Genomic DNA, 23,158 nt, shown 5'->3' with positions numbered 1-23,158 from the left:
ACTGTCATAAAAGTCTGAGATTCACATCACAGACTTTTATGAAGCTAGCCGGTCTGTAGCGCCACAAAGTTAACATCTAGCTGACAGCTTGCAGAACTGTCGTCTCACAAATCAGACTGTAGATTAACATCTACATTCTGATGGCAAAGGACCTGGCGGACATCTTTTGCTAAGTGCTAGCCAAATGCTGGCTAACTGCTACCTATCGCCTTGCTAACATCTAGACGACTTCTGGTCCAAAGTTAACACCTGGCTAAACCCTGGCGGACATCTTGCTAACGACTGGTTAACAACTAGCTAACATCTAGCTGACATCTAGCTTAACTCTAGTGGACATCTGTTCCACACACAGCGAATGACTAGCTAGCTAGGGAGCATGTAGTGGTTAGAGAGTACTGAGACAGGTCATTAAGGAGGAGGTCGGGGTTAGACAGTACAGAGACAGGTCATTAAGGAACGTGTAGCGTTTAGAGAGTACTGAGACAGCTTATTAAGGAGCAGGTAGGGGTTAGAGAGTACTGAGACAGGTCATTAAGGAGGTGGTCAGGGTTAGAGAGTACTGAGACAGGTCATTAAGGAGGTGGTCAGGGTTAGAGAGTACTGAGACAGGTCATTAAAGGAGGAGGTTGGGTTAGACAGTACAGAGACGGGTCATTAAGGAGCAGGTAGCGGTTAGACAGTACAGAGACAGGTCATTATGGAGCATGCAGGGGTTAGACAGTACTGAGACAGGACATTAAGGAGGAGGTCGGGGTTATACAGTACAGAAACAGGTCATTAAGGAGCATGTAGGGGTTAGACAGTGCAGAGACAGGTCGTTATGGAGGAAGTAGAGTTTAGCGAGGGGGTACAGTAGGTTTAGACAGTAAATACAGAGATGGGTCATTATTAGGCACAGGTAGGGGTTGGACAGTGAAAACAGAGAGAGGTCATTAAGGAGCAGGTAGGGGTTAGACGTGCTTTCTTGATATAATTATTGAATTTTGTATCTTGCTGCATATCAAATTATTCCCCAATGACCCATAGCTAGGCTGTAGTCTTTGACCGTAACACTTTTTGTGTGTGTGTGTGTGTGTGTGTAGTGTGTCTGGTCCGGAACTGTCACCTCGGTCCAGCCCTGAAGACTCGTCAGAAAACCGGCGCCTTAAGTGAGTCAAATATTCATCAATATAATAATCAGTATATTCATAAATCACCTGCAGGATATTCAGACTTCAGTCCGAACTGTTTTTTTTCGGATTATTGCGGCCAAAAATCCTTATTTGGCAGCTGAAGTGAAGTGAAATATAAAAAAATACTGTCTAATATGGATTATTCAATTTTGTCATTGAATGGGAGGCGTTGATTGACATGTTTGCTTGTTCGTAATCATAAAGAACGAAGTGACGAGTGGGGAATTGTGATGATTTGACTGCAGCTGACATTTAGTCGATTTGATAACATATAAACCACTCCAGGCCAGTAAAATACCTATAGAACTACATCATGTTCTGTCATAGATGTCAGAGATCCTCATCACAGCCTCCTGATAAAACAAGAGCACTGGACATGCTATACACAATCTAGACCTATGACAACATGCTGCTCAATGACGGGCCAAAGAGGAGAAGATTGTTCTGAACATATTGAAAAGTGTCGTTGAGGACTCTGATTACCTTGGTGGCCATGTAAACATGGTAATCAGTATTTGAATAGTTATTTTAACAGTAATTTAATAACATACATATATGTCATGACATATTTGATATGTCTCATCGTATGTTAATATATGCATGAAATATGAACAGTATGCTAATATGACAATCAGTTGGACCATATCAGGTTATTCATACTCCTATACATACATAACTAATGTGTGCATGTGCACCACAATAATGCTGATAATATCGACGATGTTTGTAGTGTCCAGGAGGTTTGTATGAATCTGGACAAGCCCGTCCTGAGGAGGTTTGAGTAAGTACTCGGGTTCCTAAGCCGACTGCGTCTGGTGGTGGAGCTGGCTTGGTGGGGTTCTGCAGCGGTTTGGTTGTGATGATTGCTTCTTGAACTTTGATCCATCAGAATCGCAATAACATAATAATATGATATGTTAAAATAATAACATCATAAATAAATAGATATAAATAATAAAATAATACTACATTACACAGTATTACTAAAAGTAATGCAATTCTTTAATAATAATTGAATATAATAATGTATATATATAATAATATCATTATAATATAATAATTAAGGTCATAACAATCTGTGTGTGTGTGTGTGTGTGTGTGTGTGTGTGTGTGTGTGTGTGTGTGTGTGTGTGTGTGTGTGTGTGTGTGTGTGTGTGTGTGTGTGTGTGTGTGTGTGTGTGTGTGCGTCCTTGGTTAAGGTGCTGGTGTGGTTTTTGTTTGATCAGGGTTTGGTTTGGTGTTACTACTTGGTATAATTTGCATGAGCGTTTGATATGTATGATCTAAAGTTGGGTGATGTGTATGATCTAACTGTGTGTGATGTCTACGATGTGGGGTTGGCTTAGCTCAGGAGGTAGAGCGGGTTGACTTGGAACCGGAAGGTTGCTCGTTCGATCCCCGGCTCCTCCTAGATGAGTGTCGCGGTGTCCCTGAGCAAGGCACCTAACCCTAACTGCTCCCAACGAGACGGCTGTCGCCTTGCAATGGGTGACACCGCCGTCGGTGTATGAACCGTTGTAAGTCTCTTTGGATAAAAGCGCCTGCTAAATACCCTAAATGTAAATGATGTGATGTCTGTGGTGTGATGTGTGTGTGATGTGTGTGTGATGTGTGTGATCCACCAGCCCCTCCGTGGTGCTTAGCCTGGCTGCAGCTCAGTGGAAAAAGCGATGCTCCATGCATGAAGCGACCCCTGTGCCTGCTGTAGCCACGCCCCCACCGCCTGCCGAGGTCATAACCACTCCCCCATCGCCTGTTGAGGTGGTAGCCACGCCCCCATCGCCCGCTGAGGTCAAAGGTGAACTCTCATCTAAATGCTAAATGATGTTTATAAAGTTCTAAATACTACACTAGTACTACATACTCCTAGTGCAAACACCGCCCCTATCGGGACCAGTCTGACCTTATCTGTACATTACCAAACTTTGCCATTTCAGATTTCAGATACCATTAACAGATCTTTGCCTTACCATGACTTTATCCTCCCCTTACCATTACCTTATCCTTACCTTAACATACTATTTACCTTACCGTTAACCAATCTTACATTACCTTATGTTTCCCTTATCTTTACCCTTTCTTTCCTTGACATTGCCTTATCTTAACCTCACTCACCTAAAAACACTTTACAGTCTATATTTAATGTTGTATCTCATTTGTGTGTGTGTGTGTGTGTGTGTTCCAGCTCTGTGTAAAGACAATCAGTTTGAGGGAGGTGCTTTCTCCCCTGTGACAGAGGAGGCCGAGGTCCGCGCCCACCGGCCTGTCCTCCAGGGTAGTGTCGTGGAGCAGCAGAAGGCTCTGTTCTCCACGAAAGAGCAGGTCTCTGGGGAGGAGAAGGCTGCCAAACCTATCGGACGGCTGCCCCAGCGTCTGTCCATCCTAGAGACCACGACCCCCTCCCCCAGCGACACCTCCTCCTCCAAGTGGGCAGAACTAGAGGGCTTGAAGGGCTCCACGAAGGAGGTTCTGTCCAGACTCCGTCCCCAGCGCAGCATCAGCGCTGAGGGCCCCCCCCTCATCATTGCCCCAGGGCCCACCTCTCCCTCCCCAATGGACGCCGGTGAACTGCGGCCCCGGCCGGCAGACCTCCGCATCAAAGACATGGACTTCTCGGACCTCCTTGAGGACGAGGACCATGACGTCTTGGACATGGACACCTTCGACTCCCACAAGGCAGGGAACCTCGGGGGTCCTCCTCCACCTCCTCCACTTCCTGGTGGAGGAGGCCCACCCCCACCTCCTCCTCTACCTGGTCTCGGAGGCCCACCTCCTCCACCCCCACCTCCTCCTCCTCTACCTGGTCTGGGAGGCCCACCCCCACCTCCCCCTCCTCCTCCTCCACCCCCCGGTCTGGGAGGCCCCCCTCCTCCTCGGCAGGGCGGTGTTTCTGCTGTGATGAAGAGGAAGACGGTGAAGCTGTTCTGGAAGGAGCTAAAACAGGCCGAAGGACTCGACCGCGGACTGAAGTGTAAATTTGGCCGTGGGACAGTCTGGGCGTCCCTGGACAAGGTAGTGGTGGACTCGGCCAAACTAGAGCACCTGTTTGAATCCAAGGCGAAGGAGCTGACCGTCGCCAAGGTAACTGACCACTTTTAGTTTACTCTTGGTTGTTTACTCTTTGAGTTTGTTAGTGGTGGATGTTTCTAGTTATTGTGGGATGTATCTTGTTCGTTAATGTCTCCAGTTACTGTAGGATGTTTGTAGTTACTGTAGGATGTTTGTAGTTATTGGTGAATGTATTGTGCGATGTCTTTTTCTAGTTATGTTGGATGTTTCTCACTAGTAAATGTTTCTTGCTATTGCTGGTCGTTTCTCTCTAGTTAATGTTTGTAGTTATTGTTGGATTTTTCTAGTTATTCTTGGAGGTTTCTCTAGCAAGTGTTGGATGTTTTGTACTTATTGTTGGGTGTTTCTCTGTAGTTATTGTTGGCTTTATCCCTAGTTATTGTTGGATGTTTCTGGTTATTGTGGATGTTTCTAGTTCTTCTTGGAGGTTTCGAATAATTGTTGGATGTTTCTACTTATTGATAAATGTTTCGAATGATTGTACATGTTTCTAGTTATGTGGATTTGTGTAGTTCTTCATGGATGTTTCTTCGTTATTGTTGGAATGTTCCTGTAGTATGTGTTGCTGCTTCTCTCTTCATTCACTCCTCTATGAACCACTTCAGAAGGGAGTGGAGGTGAAGAAGTCTGAGATTCTGGTCCTCGACCCAAAGAGGAGCAACGCCCTGAACATTGGGATGAAGGTGCTCCCTGCCGTTCACATCATCAAGGCTGCCATCCTGGCCTTTGATGAATTTGCCATCAGTAAGGAGGGAATAGAGGTACGAACTGGCGGCATCAGCCTAGGATTAAACTGCTTCACCTTAAGAGCATTACCATGTTCCTTATATGCTTTTCTCCATTACTGTCTGGACTCTTCGCAAGTGATTCGTCAGTTTGTAGATTCTGTGGATTCATTCACAAAGTACAAACTAACTACCCAAGTACCCCAAATATAAAAAGTAGCAGAAGATTATACCGGCAGTGCAATGCATAGATGTGCAAGTGCAAACAAAAGACAAGGCCCAGTACCTGTACAATTGAAGACGGGGCCCTTGAATCAAACAACAGCCTTCGCTATCAAGGTTTTCACTGAGTGAAAGAGCCACCAGAAGGATAGACTGACAACTGACCCGGACACCTGCAGCTGTAGTACAAATGCATGTTTGATCGATCGTAATTAAAGGGGACTACTTTTTGAGGTAGATGAACTCAAACAGTATACATTTAATAAGCATGCAATACGAATAAGAAAAAGCATAATTATTAAAGTGTTTGAATTGTTTTATTATGTTGGCAAGCAAGAAGTAGTATAACGGGATAATCACCCCAAGGCAGGGCAATAAACAGTCTGATAGGCCCATATCGAACTGTATATTGCCCTGCCGCCCGGTGATTATCCCTTACATAATCAACAGAGATGCAAATAGGATTTAAAAGAATGAAACGGATTTGTGTAACTGAGGCAGCATTGATAAAGTGTTGGTTGAAAGCCAGGTAAAAATAAGTATTGTTTAAACGGGTCCTCTGAGTTGAGGCGTTACAAATGTCCCTATGTTGTGTGTCGTCAGCCTGCTTCTGAGGACTTCAGTACACATTATGGTCAGTGTTGGGGTTAGTCTGTAGTTATTCTCTTTAGCCAAACTCGAATCCTTCAACAAGGGTTTCATACAGCCATATTAAAGCCTGACTTTAGAGATGAGTTATTGTTCTGCTGCCTTATTATGGGAAATTATGGCTTCTTACTTAAATGTCACAGGGAACATGTAATTTACTTCTTTTTTTTTTGCTGAATTCTGGCAACCTGCACTTTCTCTCACTACTAGCGGCGAGGTTAGTAGCATTTTGCTAGTTATAAGCGGTTAGCAGTTTGCAAGCTAATCTGTGTTTGCAGGATGCTAGCTACTAGCCGTGATGTTAGTAATAGAGGTAAGCCATGTGCTAGCTACAGTAATGTTCTGCTAGCTTCTAGCAGTGAGGTGAGTATCAGAGGTTAGCACTGTGCTAGCTACTAGCGGTGAGGTGAGCACTAAAGGACAACAATTTGCTAGCTACTAGCAATGAGGTCAGTATGTTGGCAGTGTGCTAGTTACAATAATGTTCTACCTACTACTAGTGGTGAGGTTAATAGCAGAGGTTACTACTGTGCTAGCTACTAGCAGTGAGGTTAGTACTAAAGGGACAGTTTGCTAGCGATGAGGTCAGTAACAGATGTTAGCAGTGTGCTAGTTACAGTAACGTTCTGCCTGCTACTAGCAGTGAGGTGAATACCAGCGGATATCACTGTGCTAGCTATTAGCGGTTGGTTAGTACCAGAGGTTAGCACTGTAATAGTTACTAGCAGTAAGGAGTCTGTCGATCTCATCGATTTTCTTTTCTGTCGCTGTGCAGAAGATCCTGACAATGATTCCCACCGAAGAGGAGAAGGTGAGGATCCAGGAAGCCCAGTTGGCCAATCCAGACGTCCCGCTAGGCAGCGCTGAACAGTTCCTGCTAACGCTAGCTTCCATCAATGCTCTGGCCCCGCGGCTACAGCTCTGGTCCTTCAAACTCAACTATGAAGCGACAGAGAAGGTATACATCTATATATATCATATATACATGTCATATAAATACCCTAAAACTATCTGCTTTGATCTTATGACCGCGCCTTGTATTTGAGACAGGCCTATTTCTTTATTTAATGCCTGTTTTATTCAACACAGTGTTGGATGTTATATTGTTGGTCTACATGTTGGATGTTGATTGGTTAGTCTACATTCTGTTGGATAGTAAGAGGGTTAGTCTATATCAGGGGTTCTCAAAGTTTTGACAGCTGTGGGCCAATTTAGGAACCCAAAATTTGTCTGAGGGCCGCCAAAGGAAAAAAAATCAGGCGGGAAACGCCGTCAGCATCCCAGTAATGAAAAAAAACATTGCACCGTGGACCTCTGGGAGTGAGGTCAAGAGAGGTCTAAATCACAAAACTGAGGTTCATCCTTTCAAAGTAATGTACAGTCGGATTAAAACTAACAAATGTAACAGGATTTAATTGAAAGCTAAAGAGAGTCGACAATTCTCTTTATATTTATTTATTTTTGTTTAAATTAATATTGATATAATAATAATCAAACTTTTACTTACATCCGTATGTCATTGCGGGCCGCCAGGAATGTTTCTGCGGGCTGCCATTGGCCTGCGGGCCGCACTTTGAGAACCAAGGGTCTATATGTTGTTGGATGTTAGTGGGTTAGTCTACATGTTGTTGGGTAGTTTAGGGGTTACTCTACACGTTGGATGTTATTGTTAATGGGTGAGTCTACACATTTGTTTTGATACTAAGTGTGTTGGTCTACACGTTTGTGGATAGTTAGTGCGTTAGTGTACATGCTGTTGGATGTTGATTTATTAGTCTACACGTTTTTGGTGAGTCTTACCAAATGCTTGGTGACGGAGAGCACACTGGACAATGGAAATGAAGAGTTTGGCACGACCAATATTTTATAGCTGTGTGCCCTTGGAGTTCTGGCAGGGGCCTGTCTGCATAGTAATGTGATGAACATCCTCCTTTATTGGCCTTGAATCGCTGAATCTCTTACCATTGAGACTCATTAACCTTTTATTTGTATAGCAACTTTTTCAACTCCCTCAGGCTTAAAAAGATTTTTGCGATATTAAAATGTTTGCTCGACACATTGTTGTGGTCAGAGCTGCTTTACTGTTGGCTGGTTATAATTTATTTCAAAGTCCCTCTTCTTTATTTAACCCACTCCACTTTTTACAATATCTTGTTCCTTATAGCATTTACTTGTAGAATGTTAAACAAGACACATCGTATTTGATCACAGGTAGTTTGAATTTAAGATCAGCATTATTTATCTTGCCTTCCATGCCTCAATATTTCAAATGAAGCCGATGACCCATTTAAAGATATAAATGTGGCCTGTAGCACTTTTTAATATGTAGAAGTTGCCTAGAACACTCTTAAAAAATATGAAATGTAAATGTAAATCACACATTTAAAAAGGTAAATCTAGCACATTTCAAATATTTAAAATTTGAATGTAGCCTTAAACACATATTTAACATTGTGAAATGTAAATGTAGCCAATTAAACTCACTTTACATTCAAAACATAAATGATGTGGCGGCAATAAAGTTGACTAACTAAACCTCTGTTATTTTTCTTTAGTAGTAGTTAATTGACTACTGTAGTTGACTTCCATCTATATTAATTTATATCTATGTCTGTGTAGACCAGTGATAGGCAGTATCGCGTTAGAAGTAAGGCGTTACTGTAATCCAATTACTTTTTTTCAAATAACGAGTAAAGTAAGGGATTACAATTGCAAAAATAGTAATTCGATTACTTTTACTTTCCTGCAAGCAGCCTGCGTTACTGCGTTACTAAACCGTGATTTATTTTTGCCATAGACAGTAAAATAATTTGGGATTTTGCCGCTTTGTGAGACTGTCTCGTGACATATAGCGCGACGTCCAGAAGTAAACAACAGACACGTCACGTGTGTGCAAGACTCTTTCTTGTGTTAGGCGCACATGGTTAATTTGCATGCGTGCACAGGATTCGCTGGCTCCGCAAGACAAATAATAAAACATATTGAATACTCTCTATCCGTCTATCTATCAACGCATGCGTCTAGTTTTAATGTGATGTATTTTGTGTATGTCCAGTCAGACTTTTTGTCTCCCTTGTTCTGTGTGGTCTTGTAGGCTATACTGTGTGAGCCGAATCACCGTCCTAAATGAATTCACGACGTGTAGTTTGGTATTAATAAAGACTTGACTAGGCTATTTATCTATCTAGGCTATTAGTCAACAGTTATTCGCCAAAGGCGAAGTGAATAGTGGGGAATAGCCGACGAGACCGAAGGTTTATTTGTTGTTATCAGCTGACATTTTGCAATGAAAACAATATAGAGTTTGAGATGTCAATCATGGGATATTTCCCAATATCCCGAGATAGCGAACCAATCAAATTGCGCCATCTTAGGGAGTTCACGTGTAGCATATAACTATATATAATATCTATGTATTTATCTCTGAACCACATCCTTCCACACACACACAGTTCAAACACATACTCTTATTTGACATTAGAACAGCCTAAATGTGGCATGCAACAGCATTTTCTGTTTTGGTAAACGCATTACTCCTCTCTGCACTGCAACTGTTAAAAGATGTAAATGTTAATAGAGACTTTGGTTTTAATTATTTTATGAGTGTATTTTATTTACATCTATGAAGGTGTGTATACACACCAAAACGATTTTCTTTAAATGAGACAGTTGCATTTTTTTTTTTTTTTTTTTTGCAATGTGCATAGTTAAAAAGATTGAGACTAACAAAAACAAGTTTTAAAAAAGCGTATTCAGGTTGTGTATAGCTAGTGTGTTTTTGAAAAGTAACTAAGTAAAGTAATTAGTAAAGTAACTAATTACTTTTGAAAATAAGTAATCAGTAAAGTAACTGGACTACTCTCTTGGATAAGTAATCAGTAACTAATTACTTTTTCCAAGTAACTTGACCAACACTGGTGTAGACACCCTAAAGACTAGAGCGGCCCTCTTCTGCTCCTCTGCAGGACATCGCGGAGCCGTTGTTCGACCTGAAGCTTGGCATGGATCAGCTCAGCAAGAACGAGACCTTCAGGAGGATCCTGGCTGCCCTGCTGGCCATAGGAAACTTCCTCAACAGCTCAAACGTACACACACACACACACACACACACACACACACACACACACACACACACACACACACACACACACACACACACACACACACACACACACACTGTAACACACACACACTAACACACGCGCACACACACACTGTAACACACGCGCACACAAACGCATTAGCTTTTTTGCAAATGCACACAAAGGACATGAACTGTCGCTTTCAAATACACAGAAAGCGTGGGAAATTTCACATGCAAATACACCCGTATATATTTTTTTAAAATGCGACGTCCCACAATAACTAATCAGACTTGTTTTGCTGGTTATTCCTAACACAGCCAGATTAAAAACATACAAGCACGGGTGATTTCAAGTGCACCAAATTTTCTCTCCTAACTCCTCCTAAGTCTCCTCTCTAACCTCGTCCCTCTCCTCCTAACTCCTCCTCAGGTGCATTCTACTCCTAACTCCTTTTCTTATGTCTCCTCTCCTCCTCTCATTCTCCTGTCTCTCCTCCTCACCCCTATGATGTCTCTTCCTTCCATGCCTCCTCTCTCTCCCCTCGCAACTCTTCCTATCCTCTTCTCATTTCGCCTTCTCTTGTTTCTCCTCTCTCTTCTCCTAACTCCTCCTCTCATCTCTCCTCCCTCTGTCCTCTCTCCCCCCCCCCCCCCCCCTCTGGAGGTCAGGTTCAGTCGCTTGTTGTCTAAAGACACAGATCAAATCTCTGATCGTGTGTGTGTGTGTGTGTGTGTGTGTGTGTGTGTGTGTGTGTGTGTGTGTGTGTGTGTGTGTGTGTGTGTGTGTGTGTGTGTGTGTGTGTGTGTGTGTGTGTGTGTGTGTGTGTGTGTGTTCAGGCTCCAGGGTTCGAGCTGTCCTACCTGGAGAAGGTGTCTGAGGTGAAGGACACGGTTCAGAGGCAGACTCTGCTGCACCATGTCTGCTGCCAGATACTGGATACCTACCCGGAGTCCACTGACGTGTACTCTGAGATACCAGCCATCACCAGGTCTGCTAAGGTAATCTTAAACCCTTACCTAGTACCTAACCCTCCACACCTACGCCTAGTCCTCTGATGTGTAGTCTGAGATCCCAGCCATCACCAGGTATGCTAAGGTAACCTTTAACCCTAAACTAGTACCTAACCCTAACCCTCCATACCTATGCCTATTCCTCTGATGTGTACTCTGAGATGCCTTCACTTTCTATTTGATCAAAGCAGAGATGCACCAAGCCTTTGATACCAAATGTATTCAAAAGACAATCAGGAAGAATGCCATGTCTCCTGTCCACCATGTCTCCTGACTCCTTTGTTTCCACTCTCCTCCCCTGATGTGGCCTCCCGCAGGTGGACTTTGAGCAGCTGGCAGACAGCTTAGTGGTACTGGAGAGGAAGTGCAAGGCATCCGAGGAGAACCTGAAGCTTGTCTCCAAACACGAGACCAAAGCTGTCCTCAGGAACAAGATGAGCGTCTTCCTAAAGGACTGCAGCCACAGGATCGGGATCCTCAAAGTAGTGCACAGGAGGGTCATCAACAGGTCAACTAGTCACTCACTCACTCACTCACTCACTCACTCACTCACTCACTCACTCACTCACTCACTCACTCACTCACTCACTCACTCACTCACTCACTCACTCTCTCACTCTCTCAATCTCTCAGACACTTGAACTCTCTCACACACTCAAACTCTCTCACACACTCAAACTCTCACACACTCGAACTCTCCAACACACTCGAACTCGCACACACACTCGAACTCTCACACACACTCGAACTCGCACACACACTCGAACTCTCACACACACTCGAACTCTCACACACACTCTCACTCTCAAACTCTCACTCTCACACACACTCGACCTCTCACGCTCAAACTCTCACACTCTTACTCTCACACACACTCAAGCTCTCACACACACTCGAAGTCTCACACAAACTCGAACTCTTGACACACACTCAAACTCTCAAACTCAAACTCTCACACAGACTCAAACTCTCACACTCGACCTCTCACACAGACTCAAACTCTCACACTCGACCTCTCACACAGACTCAAACTCTCACACTCGACCTCTCACACACCCTCAAACTCTCACACACACTCAAACTCGACCTCTCACACACCCTCAAACTCTCACACACACTCAAACTCTCACACTCGAACTCTCACACACACTCAAACTCTCACACTCGAACTCTCACACACACTCGAACTCTCACAGACTCACTCTCACACACTCGAACTCTCACACACACTCGACCTCTCACACACACTCAAACTCTCACAGACTCACTCTCACACACACTCTCACTCAGACTTAGTGACTTTTTGTTGCAGGTTCCACTCTTTCTTGTTGTTCCTGGGCCAGCCGTCTCACGGTGTGCGTGATGTGGCCGTCACCCGGTTCTGTGGGGTCCTGAGTGAGTTCAGCCTGGAGTACCGGACCACGAGGGAACGCCTGCTCACCCAAAGACACAAGAGAGCGGCCCACCGGGAGCGCACCAAGACCAGGGGGATGATGATCACAGAGGTACACTCACCATAGTACAGTCCTAACCCTGACCCTGAACCGAATAACTACCGCTGTACTACTTTACTACTAGCAGTGGTTAAAACACACCCCTGACAATATGACCCGCTCTACCAGTTAGACGAAACCTCCTCAGAAACAAGTCCTGAAGGACGTAATTGACCTTGATCTGAATTGAGTTTTCAACAACCAGTGTGATAAATATATTGAATAACATATTTAGCGTTTGGATCCATGCGATGACGGTAGCATCTCTTCTTATGTTCAGGGATGGGAAAACCGTAGTGTACCCTTAATATTACATTGTAACTACAGCTTAATACTAAACGGCACAAGTTAACCTTTATATTGCAGTATTAGTAGTGCTTTATGAATGTATAGTTTAACTACTACTAGCAGAGTTACATTACATTCAAACTACTGCCATGCTATTACAAGTAATTGTTAACCTTTATATAGTACAGTATAACTGCTAATTTACTACTATACTAGTAGTAATTCACCTTTTGTATTATAGTATAACTACTAATATACTGCTACTAGGAGTAGTAAATATCTAATTATACTACTATAATGACTATACTACTGCTACTAGTTAACCTTTAAATAGCAGCAACGACTAGTATACTAATACTACTAGTAGTAGTCAACCTATATGTTAAAGTATTACCACTATTATACTTTACCTAACCTTATATATTACAGTGTAATTACCAAGTGTTTGGGGTTAAACACAAAGATATAAAGATACAATCTGGAGACCAAAATATGATGAGAAGACGCCAGGAGAGCTTAGCACACCCGTCTCACATATATGTCTACATAACTGTGTGTGTGTGTGTGTGTGTGTGTGTGTGTGTGTGTGTGTGTGTGTGTGTGTGTGTGTGTGTGTGTGTGTGTGTGTGTGCGCGTGCGCGCGTTTCTCCTACCGGACATGTCGGTTTGTTTATATCTGAGATGTTTATTATCTTGTTGATCTCTCTCTGACTGTGTCTGTCTCTAACTGTCTCTCTCTCTGTCTCTCTCTCTGTCTGTCTGTCTGTCTGTCTGTCTGACTGTGTCTCTCTCTCTCTCTGACTGTGTCTCTCTCTCTGACTCTGTCTCTGACTGTGTCTCTCTCTGTGTCTAGACTGAGAAGTTCTCGGGGGCGGTGCCTTCCCAGGAGGCCAACGAGGACAAGGTGGTGGGGCAGGAGCAGGGGGAGAAGGAGCATGATCACATGACTAACCTCCTGATGACCTCCCACCCCCAGACTCTGAGACGCTCAAGAGGAACACGTAAACACAGACACACACACACACTTACGCATGTACACATACACATTGATTTACACCTAACGAGGTTATTTCTTGTTGCAGGTCAAGGCAGAGCGAGTCCATCCCAGTCTCCGGTATCCAAGGATGACATCATCACCGGTGGTCAAGACGACGCCACGGATGAGATCATGGATCAGCTCGTGAAGTCCGTTACCCAGAAGCCCTCTGAGCGCCCGGCCAGCCCCAAGACACGCAAACGCTCCCGCCTCAACAGGAAGTCATGTGAGTCCCCTGCTCTTCTCTCATTGGCTGACTCTGACCCGGCGATAATGATGTCCGTGGTCGTTACCTTATGATGTCACAGGTCATGATGGTCATGTGATGTCTTATCTTGTTGCTATTGGTCACATGATGAGGAGTACTATGGTTTTATTACTAAATTGTGTGTGTGTGTGTGTGTGTGTGTGTGTGTGTGTGTGTGTGTGTGTGTGTGTGTGTGTGTGTGTGTGTGTGTGTGTGTGTGTGTGTGTGTGTGTGTGTGTGTGTGTGTGTGTGTGTAGTGAGGAGGACTCTGAAGACTGGACTGAGTGTGGATGTCGTCCAAGCTCTCGGCCTCACTCCCGATACACTCTGATACACGCACCCTACACACAACCCAATACACACTAGACTACAGACCCACTCTGATACAATACACTACACAGTAGACAACACAACACACACAAACAAACCGACACACACACACACACGATATTGCAAGTTCCTACACAACACTACACACATTACACCACACTCACACAGAAGACTGGACAGCATAGGAGAACACGGAGGACCTAAAGGAGACCACCCCATGGTCCCCAAAGGAGTGGGGGTTGGATTGGTATTCTATAAACTATGTCATGTACTAGTATACTATACTATGCTATATGATATCCTTGGTGTACGTTATATTATACACTTAATATGGTTTGGTGCAGACACTTAATAACGTCCTTTGTGTACATTTTAATTTGTATTCATTTTTTAAATTGTATATAAAAAAAAATGTCTCATTAAACTGAAATAAATAAAAATTAAAACCCTGTGTTTTGTGTGTGATGGTTTTTTCTGGAAACTCCTCCACCATGTAGATAATTCCATTATTAAATAACCTCCTCCATAGCACAACTCCCAGTCTTAATGCAGAAAGCTATAAATAATACAACTAATTACCTTCGTGTTTGTACAAACGTGGAGGAGAAACAAACAAACAAATCATTATCTGTTGCCGCTTAGAACTGTTAGCTAATAAACGCTGTATGTAGAACTGTTGAGATTGCTGTTTGACTAAACGGCTGTGATTTTCTTCCTTGGCTGTGCCGATTTCATTCAACGAGAGAACCCCTCAAGGGAGGTAATACTTAATAAGATTACTAATATCAGCTATTATGTATATAATTCCCCCCCATCTTTTATGGACCCCATCCACACCAAGGCATAGGCTACAGATTTGGGGAGGGAGTTTAGGGGAAGATGTCACCAAATTAACAGTGAATGTATTATATAAATATATAATTAATACATTTACAATAACCAATATACAATTCAGAAAGTATAACCCCTATCTAAACTTGAACGATCTATTCATCATACTACAAATGTATACAATTGTTTGGTTATTCCGATTTCCAAATAAATATCCAAATGTTTTAAAATTATATTTCTACAAAAAAACGTCTCCCGGGTGTGAGTCATCCAATCATTTTTGCCACAATGTTAAGGGAGAGGAGCGATCCTGTAACGGGTCGTTTCTCATCTTATTTGAAGACCCCATCCCCAAAAGCCCAGACAAACCTAATGTGAATCCATGCCCCTGTCCCTTGGCCACGCGGGGAGCTCCTCCTCCTCATCCCTCGTCCACCTACTCTCGCCCCTTCCTCTCTCCACCTCCTACTCTCTCTCCTACTCTCTCCCCCTCCTCTCTCCTACTCTCTCCTCCAGCAGTGTGCCGGAGTGTTGATATCTCCGGTGCGGGCGGAGCTCCGTGTCTCATCCTATAAAGGCAGCTGATGTGGATGATTTACAGACCGTAGCCGGTGTGAATGGATCAAAGAAGCTAGCCGGTGTGGATGTTTTAGAGACCGTTGCAAGTGCGAATGTTTCTGAGACACCAGGGCAAGATGCTGGTTCTCAGCCTGCTGCTGCTGCTTATGCTCCCAGTGACCGGCGCCGCTACGGAGCTCTCCGTGACGGAGTCTCAGTCCGGACTCGCTGGTCTAGGGGTGTCGGGCGACCACGGGCCACCGGGCCTGGTTTCGCCGGGGTCTACCGGGGAGCAGGTAAAGCAGGTACAGCCGGAGGTGGCCGAGGAGGAGGGGAGCCACCACGGCGGAGGATTCAAGATCGTGCAATGGGAGTGGAGTTATGTTCAGACCCCCTACATCATCTCCGTGTGGCTGCTGCTCGCCAGCCTGGCCAAGATCCGTGAGTCCTGACATACATAAACTATTAAACATATATATGCATACACATACACATATTACACATTATAGACATGTGAACATTCATAGAATCATACTGTTATTATAACTGTCTCTCAGTTCGCTCAACGGACCGTCCCGTATCTGAAATGTAATATCCAATGTCTATTATATCTTATACCCCATTTAGTAGTAATTAAATGTATATGTATTATATCACATATATATTATATATCAGATTTAATGCATTTACTAATATATTATTAGTAAATGTTACACCTCTAATATATTACCCCTACCACCAATACAATATCATGAAATATGCCTCTAAAAAATAACTATTTCTCCTTCTACCCCTTCCTCATTTGTCTGTTTATTTGTCTATATACCATCATCTGTCTATCTAACTACCTGTCTCTGTCTATCTAACTACCTGTCTGTCAATCCCTTTTTACCTCTCCGATGGACTTTTTGTCTATCTGTCGAATTGTCTGTCTGTTTGTCTACCTGTTTGACGGTCTACCTGTTTTGTCTGTCTACTCGTCTTTCTGTCTGTCTACATCTCTATGTGTCTCCCTGTCTGTCCGTCTGTCTACCTGTCTGTCTGTTTGCCTACCTGTCTGTCTGTCTGTCTACTTTTCTACCTGTCTGTCTTTCTGTCTACCTGTTTGTCTACCTGTTTGTCTGTCTACCTGTCGGTTTGTCCATCTGTCTCCCTGTCATTTTGTTTGCCTACCTGTCTGTCTACCTGTCTGTCTGTCCGTCTTTCTACCTGTCTGTCCGTTTGCCTACCTGTTTGTCTAACTGTCTGTTTGTCTGTCTGTTTGTCTGTCCGTTTGCCTACCTGTCTTGTCTGTCTGTCTGTCTGTCTGTCTGTCTGTCTGTCTGTCTGTCTGTCTGTCTGTCTGTCAACCTGTCTGTCCGTTTGCCTACCTGTCTGTCTGTCTGTCTGTCTGTCTGTCTGTCTGTCTGTCTGTCTGTCTGTCTGTCTGTCTGTCTGTCTGTCTGTCAACCTGTCTGTCCGTTTGCCTACCTGTCTGTCTGTCTGTCTGTCTGTCTGTCTGTCTGTCTGTCTGTCTGTCTGTCTGTCTGTCAACCTGTCTGTCCGTTTGCCTACCTGTCTGTCTGTCTGTCTGTCTGTCTGTCAACCTGTCTGTCCGTTTGCCTACCTGTCTGTCTGTCTGTCTGTCTGTCTGTCTGTCTGTCTGTCAACCTGTCTGTCCGTTTGCCTACCTGTCTGTCTGTCTGTCTGTCTGTCTGTCTGTCTGTCTGTCTGTCTGTCAACCTGTCTGTCCGTTTGCCTACCTGTCTGTCTGTCTGTGGGTGTGTCCACAGTGTTCCACCTGTCCCAGCGCTTCACCACGGTGGTCCCGGAGAGCTGTATGCTAATCCTACTGGGCCTGGTCCTGGGGGGAGTCGTGCTCCTGGCCCATGAGAAGCAGCTCTACCAGCTGGAGCCGGGACTCTTCTTCCTCTTCCTCCTGCCCACCATCGTGGGGGACGCAGGCTACTTCATGCCGTCCCGCCTCTTCTTCGACAACCTGGGGGCCATCACCCTGTACGCGGTGGTGGGCACGCTGTGGAACGCCTTCTGCACCGCCTTCTGCCTCTACGGGGTCAAGCTGCTGGGGGTCATTGGTCAGTCTCCATAACCCTCCTGTACCGAGTTGTAGGTCAGCTCTCCATTTAGTCTGAAAGGTCAGAAACAAATGAGACTTTCTTACTGTTGAATCAACTCAAATCATGTAGTAATGCGAAAGATCTTAAACCAAAAAATACAATCATGCAGTCAATACTCCCGTTCCAGCAAGGCGATTAATTATCGCATTTTAAAAGCTTTTTTATTGACGAGCAATGTCGCGTGACCTTCCTTTTCCTTTACTGGCTGCATTAAAAATTAATTTCAGTGACGAGATCCCTTTTCAGCCAGTAGAGGGAGACAAATTACAAGTTCCATAATATTAAAAGGCACTATTAATGTAAAAGATTGCAGGAAGTGGTTACCTTATTAGTTTACATATCTAAGAGTAATTGACAGTCACCCTAACCCTTCTGTACTGTTTTCTTCCTGTAATTTGTCGAGCTGCTGGGTTCCTATTTCAGTCACCCTAACCCTAGCCCCCCATTTGTATATTAAGATGTAAAATCAACAACATAAAATTCTGTAAATATTATATGATATCTTATATATATATATTCATATGTATTGGTATATAATATTATATACTGTATAATACATGTGTCTGTTTAATAATATATGTACATATAATTTAAATCGATGGTAAATGGACTGCCTTTATGAAACACTTTCAGAAAAATTGGTCACTTATAGGGTTTTACAATTATTGCCCAACATTCACCCATTTCAACATCAATGTGTCGGCCATGCAAGACTGAAAGACAGATTATATGTATTTGTTTGCCAGACAAGCTGCTCTAAGAGATACTGCCGCCATATAACAGATGTAACCTGTATATAAATATGATATTATGTTATTTGTACATGTGTATACAGATTATATTATATTATATAAACATGTATGTGTGTATACAATATTAGACTATATATTTTATTATATGTTTGTGTATGTATATCCAGGTATTATATGCTCTATGTACATGTGTATACAGATGATATTTTATTATATGTTTGTGTATGTGTATCCAGGTATTATATTCTCTATATACATGTGTATACAGATGAGAAGGTGGACGCAGGGCTGATGGACTTCCTGTTGTTTGGGGCGTTGATCTCAGCCGTGGACCCGGTGGCTGTCATCGCTGTGTTCGAGGAGGTCCACGTCAACGACACGCTCTTCATCATCGTCTTCGGAGAGTCACTGCTGAACGATGCTGTCACCGTGGTAACGCACACACAAACACAAACACTTACCCCAAACCCTAACATCCTCATATCTGATGAGTGTGCTTTTATTTGCTCCCTCATTTTGAGGATCCTACTCCCACAGCTTTTTAGGAATCTGCACCAAACCATATCAAAAAGTCGGGCATGTTTTACTTATGTAGTGAAATAAGTGTAGGTATTCTATATTTCTTTAAAAGTAGGTGTCTTTTATTATATAAGCTGAATGAAAGTTTGGGAATATTTAAACCACAGGGGGCGCTATTATCTGCCCCCACAACGTTTGACATAACATTTGGTAGCCTGGAAACGACAAACCAGTTGTTTACAATCTCCAAGGTGCGTAATCAACAAGCGCAGACAAAAATGCCTCCTCAGAGCAATGAAAGGCGTGACATCCAGGGACGCCATCAGTAAGTCTTCTTGGTTGTTTATGAAGATGCCAAATGGCTTATGCCAGTGCAAGGATTACATAAGCTTGCAGATTGTTCTGTTTCCTAGGCTAGGAACTAAGTATATCAGCCATAAGTACCCAATAGGTCCGCTGTGTGTGTGTGTGTGTGTGTGTGTGTGTGTGTGTGTGTGTGTGTGTGTGTGTGTGTGTGTGTGTGTGTGTGTGTGTGCGTGTGTGTGTGTGTGTGTGTGTGTGTGTGTGTTTGTGTGTGTGTGTCCACGGAGTTGTCCCTGGGCAGGACACCTCACCCTGACTGCCTCAGACGAGCTGGCTGTAGCCTTGCATGGCTGACTCCGCTGTTGGCATGTGAATGTGTGTTTGAAGCGCTGTAAGTCGCTTAAGATAAAAGCATCTGCTAAATGTGTGTGTGTCTGTCTGTCACATAGGTACTCTACAAGGTGTACATGTCTTTTGTGGAGGTGGGCCCGGCTAACGTGGGGACAGCAGAATGTATGAAAGGTTTGGGTGAGTATGTGGCGATTTACATTCTGATATTAGATTAAAGATAACATATATAGTGTGTGTGTGTGTGTGTGTTTGTGTGTGTGTGTGTCTGTGTGTGTGTGTGCGTGTGCGCGCGTGTGTGTGTGTGTGTGCCTGTGTGAGACATATATATTATATAAACTCTGATGCTAGATATCACGATATACTTTATATGATGTATATACATGCTTATGGTAGATACATTATATATTTGATGAATATACTATCTAATGGTTGCTAACATGATAGATATGAAGTAATACATGCTGATGGTAGATAACATGATATATTTGATGTAATACATTCTGATGGTAGATACATTATGTATATGATGTATATATATGCCGATGATAGATAACATGATACATATGATGTATATACAAGCTGATGGTAGATAACACGATATATATGATGTATATACATGCTGATGTAGATACATGATATATATGATGTATATACATGCTGATGGTAGATACATGATATATATGATGTATATACATGCTGATGGTAGATGGCTTCTCTCCTCCAGTCTCCTTCCTGGTGGTGAGTCTGGGAGGCACTCTGGTAGGCCTGGTGTTTGCTGTGATCCTCAGCTTCACCACCAGGTTCACCAAGAAGGTCCGCATCATCGAGCCGCTCTTCGTCTTCCTGCTGGTCTACCTGGCCTACCTGACTGCAGAGCTCTGCTCCCTGTCTGCCATCCTGTCGTAAGTCCTACAGTACAGTCCTACCGTCCTAGTGTACCCGCCTGTAATACACCATGGTGAAATATAATCCTTTAGTCCTACAGTACAGTCCTACCGTCCTAGTGTTCCAGCCTGTAATACACTATGGTCAAATATAATCCTTTAGTTCTACAGTAGAGTCTTAATTCAATTCAATTCAATTCAATTCAATTTTATTTGTATAGCCCTTAATCACCATTACAGTCTCAAAGGGCTTAACAGGCCAAATATTTGTGACACCCCCCTTTACCCATGCCCCCACACGGGCAAGAAAAAACTCCCTTGAATCAGCAAGGAAGAAATCTTGAGAAGAAACGCAGTGTAGGGGATCCCTTCCAGGGATGGTCAGGAGTGCAATGGGTGCCACAATTGACATACAGGTAAATACATGCACATCATTTTAAAATGGTGATGGGGTTCTGGCCGGTTATCCATGAGGAGAGTCCAGGCATCCAGTCCAGCACCCGCAGCACGCTACAACTGACAGAATAGTGAATTAGAACGGAAAAGTACATAGTGGGAATGTATAATGTAATAAGAAAAGCACAAGCAAACAGAGTAGTCTTCACTTCGCATCAGTTGTTTTCACACTCCAAATGCAAGATTGTAGAGGTGCGTTTTGAGCTTCCCTTTGAATAGCTCCACAGAGTCAGCTTCCCTGATCGCTGATGGCAGCCTATTCCATAAAAAGGGGGCTCGATAGGCAAACGCTCTCTTAATCCTATAGTCCTACAGTACAGTCTTACTGTCTTAACATACAGTCCTACAGTCCCACAGTCCTTTAGTACATTCCTTTAGACATAGAGTTAAATACTACAGTGGTCCTATAAGCCTACAGTACAGAGACACAGTACTATAGTCCTACAGTACAGGATTAAATCTTCAAAACCCAAAAAGCATATTATTATTATTTTTTGTTTTTCCAATTAACTTTATGAACTCTCTCTGTTAGCTTACTGCTTGCAGGGCACACACACACAGGCAAGCGCACACACACACACACACACACACACACACACACACACACACACACACACACACACACACACACACACACACACACACACACACACACACACACACACACACTTGAATGTGATTACTGGTGTGCTAACATGTTTAAAAGGACCAGATAAAGGTTGTGACCTTTCTACCAGATCTCCCTGGTCGATGAAAGGCTGGTTACATAATTTACTTCACACACCAGGCTGTTGCTAGGGTACACTGTTGCTAGGGCTGGGCTTGGTCTGGACATAGATTGGGATAAATATGGATGTAGCATTTTAGACGTCACTCATTGGTCTACATCCAACTGCCCTGACGGTGTAGCCTTATGCGGACAGCGGCATGAAGATTTTTTGCTACCAGCAGCGGAAGACGAAATTATAAAATTAAAATCTTGAACTTCATGCTAGCCTCCGTCGTGAACCACCTAAAGGCCGTTAGAGGAACTACATGTCGTCACTACAGGGAACCACCTAAAGGCCATCAGAGGAACTATATGCTAGTTTCTACCATTAAACAACTAGAGTCGGTTAGATTAGTTATAAGTTAGTCTCTAACTTGAACTACCTATAGGTGGTTAGAGGAACTACATGTTGGTTCCGACCCCCAAGGAATCGCAAACAGGCTGGATAGATGCTAGGGCATTCAACGCCCTGCCAGAAGGGACCGGGTACCATCCCTAACAAGTCTACCTGCTGGCATTCATCTCTATCGCTCTCCCTCTCTCTCTATCTCTCTCAGTAAATAAGCAGCAACAATATCTCTTCGCAGGATGACGTTTTGTGGGATTGGGGCTAATAAATACGTGGAGGCCAATATTTCCCAGAAGTCTCGGACTACGGTGAAGTACACCATGAAGACCCTGGCCAGCATCGCTGAGACCATCATCTTCATCTTCCTCGGCATCTCAGCGATGGATAAGACCAAGTGGGCCTGGGACACGGGTCTGGTGGCCTGCACCCTCGTCTTCATCCTCCTCTTCAGAGCCATGGGTCAGACCTGCTCTCCTTCGTATACGTGTATATATATATATATATATATATATATATTTATATAGTAGCAGTATTCTTGAAGCATAGGTGTTATTTGTGTTTTTACTGTAACAAGGTGTTATCAAGGTGTGATTGTTAGTAGTAGTAGTAGTACTAGAAGTATAAAACATTGTATTATTAGTATAAGTATGATAAGCTGTACTTCTTCTGTTCCTAAGGTGTGATTGGTCAGACTTGGGTTTTGAACCGGTTCCGGCTCGTCCCATTGGATAGGATTGACCAGGTGGTGATGTCGTACGGGGGTCTGCGGGGGGCCGTAGCGTTTGCCCTGGTGGTCCTGCTGGACGGGGAGAAAGTGAAGGCCAAAGACTACTTTGTAGCGACCACCATCGTAGTGGTATTCTTCACCGTAATGTTCCAGGTAGGACACCTCACCCACCACATCCCAGTGACGGTCAGAGTTTAGGATCAGTACATCCTGGGAT

The 23,158-nt window shown here is 43.6% G+C and overlaps 2 protein-coding genes across 4 annotated transcripts in view; both read left to right on the top strand.

Moving 5' to 3' along the window:
• Positions 1-14,776, top strand: part of fhod1 (formin homology 2 domain containing 1) — a 28,448-nt gene extending 13,672 nt beyond the window's left edge. For 2 of the 3 annotated variants that reach the window (XM_060070956.1, XM_060070958.1), the window contains 13 exons: positions 1,083-1,148; positions 1,903-1,953; positions 2,798-2,970; positions 3,358-4,253; positions 4,847-5,002; positions 6,612-6,794; positions 9,802-9,921; positions 10,758-10,919; positions 11,249-11,439; positions 12,244-12,436; positions 13,566-13,713; positions 13,795-13,974; positions 14,253-14,776. In XM_060070956.1, the coding sequence (XP_059926939.1) occupies positions 1,083-1,148; positions 1,903-1,953; positions 2,798-2,970; positions 3,358-4,253; positions 4,847-5,002; positions 6,612-6,794; positions 9,802-9,921; positions 10,758-10,919; positions 11,249-11,439; positions 12,244-12,436; positions 13,566-13,713; positions 13,795-13,974; positions 14,253-14,326 (2,593 nt within the window). In that variant the 3' untranslated portion in view covers positions 14,327-14,776. The remainder of the gene's footprint in view (positions 1-1,082; positions 1,149-1,902; positions 1,954-2,797; positions 2,971-3,357; positions 4,254-4,846; positions 5,003-6,611; positions 6,795-9,801; positions 9,922-10,757; positions 10,920-11,248; positions 11,440-12,243; positions 12,437-13,565; positions 13,714-13,794; positions 13,975-14,252) is intronic. The other variant, XM_060070957.1, reaches the window with a different exon arrangement.
• Positions 14,777-15,622: 846 nt separating this feature from the next.
• The window catches only part of slc9a5 (solute carrier family 9 member A5), a 14,481-nt gene continuing 6,945 nt past the window's right edge, over positions 15,623-23,158 (top strand). The window contains exons 1-7 of the mRNA XM_060070887.1: positions 15,623-16,155; positions 17,487-17,789; positions 18,852-19,015; positions 19,855-19,933; positions 20,481-20,658; positions 22,453-22,673; positions 22,892-23,094. Coding sequence (XP_059926870.1) covers positions 15,828-16,155; positions 17,487-17,789; positions 18,852-19,015; positions 19,855-19,933; positions 20,481-20,658; positions 22,453-22,673; positions 22,892-23,094 — 1,476 coding nt within the window. The 5' untranslated portion in view covers positions 15,623-15,827. The remainder of the gene's footprint in view (positions 16,156-17,486; positions 17,790-18,851; positions 19,016-19,854; positions 19,934-20,480; positions 20,659-22,452; positions 22,674-22,891; positions 23,095-23,158) is intronic.

Source organism: Gadus macrocephalus, chromosome 14, assembly GCF_031168955.1.
Source record: "Gadus macrocephalus chromosome 14, ASM3116895v1".
Taxonomy (NCBI): Eukaryota; Metazoa; Chordata; class Actinopteri; order Gadiformes; family Gadidae; genus Gadus; species Gadus macrocephalus.
This window is presented reverse-complemented; position numbering and strand designations above follow the sequence as displayed.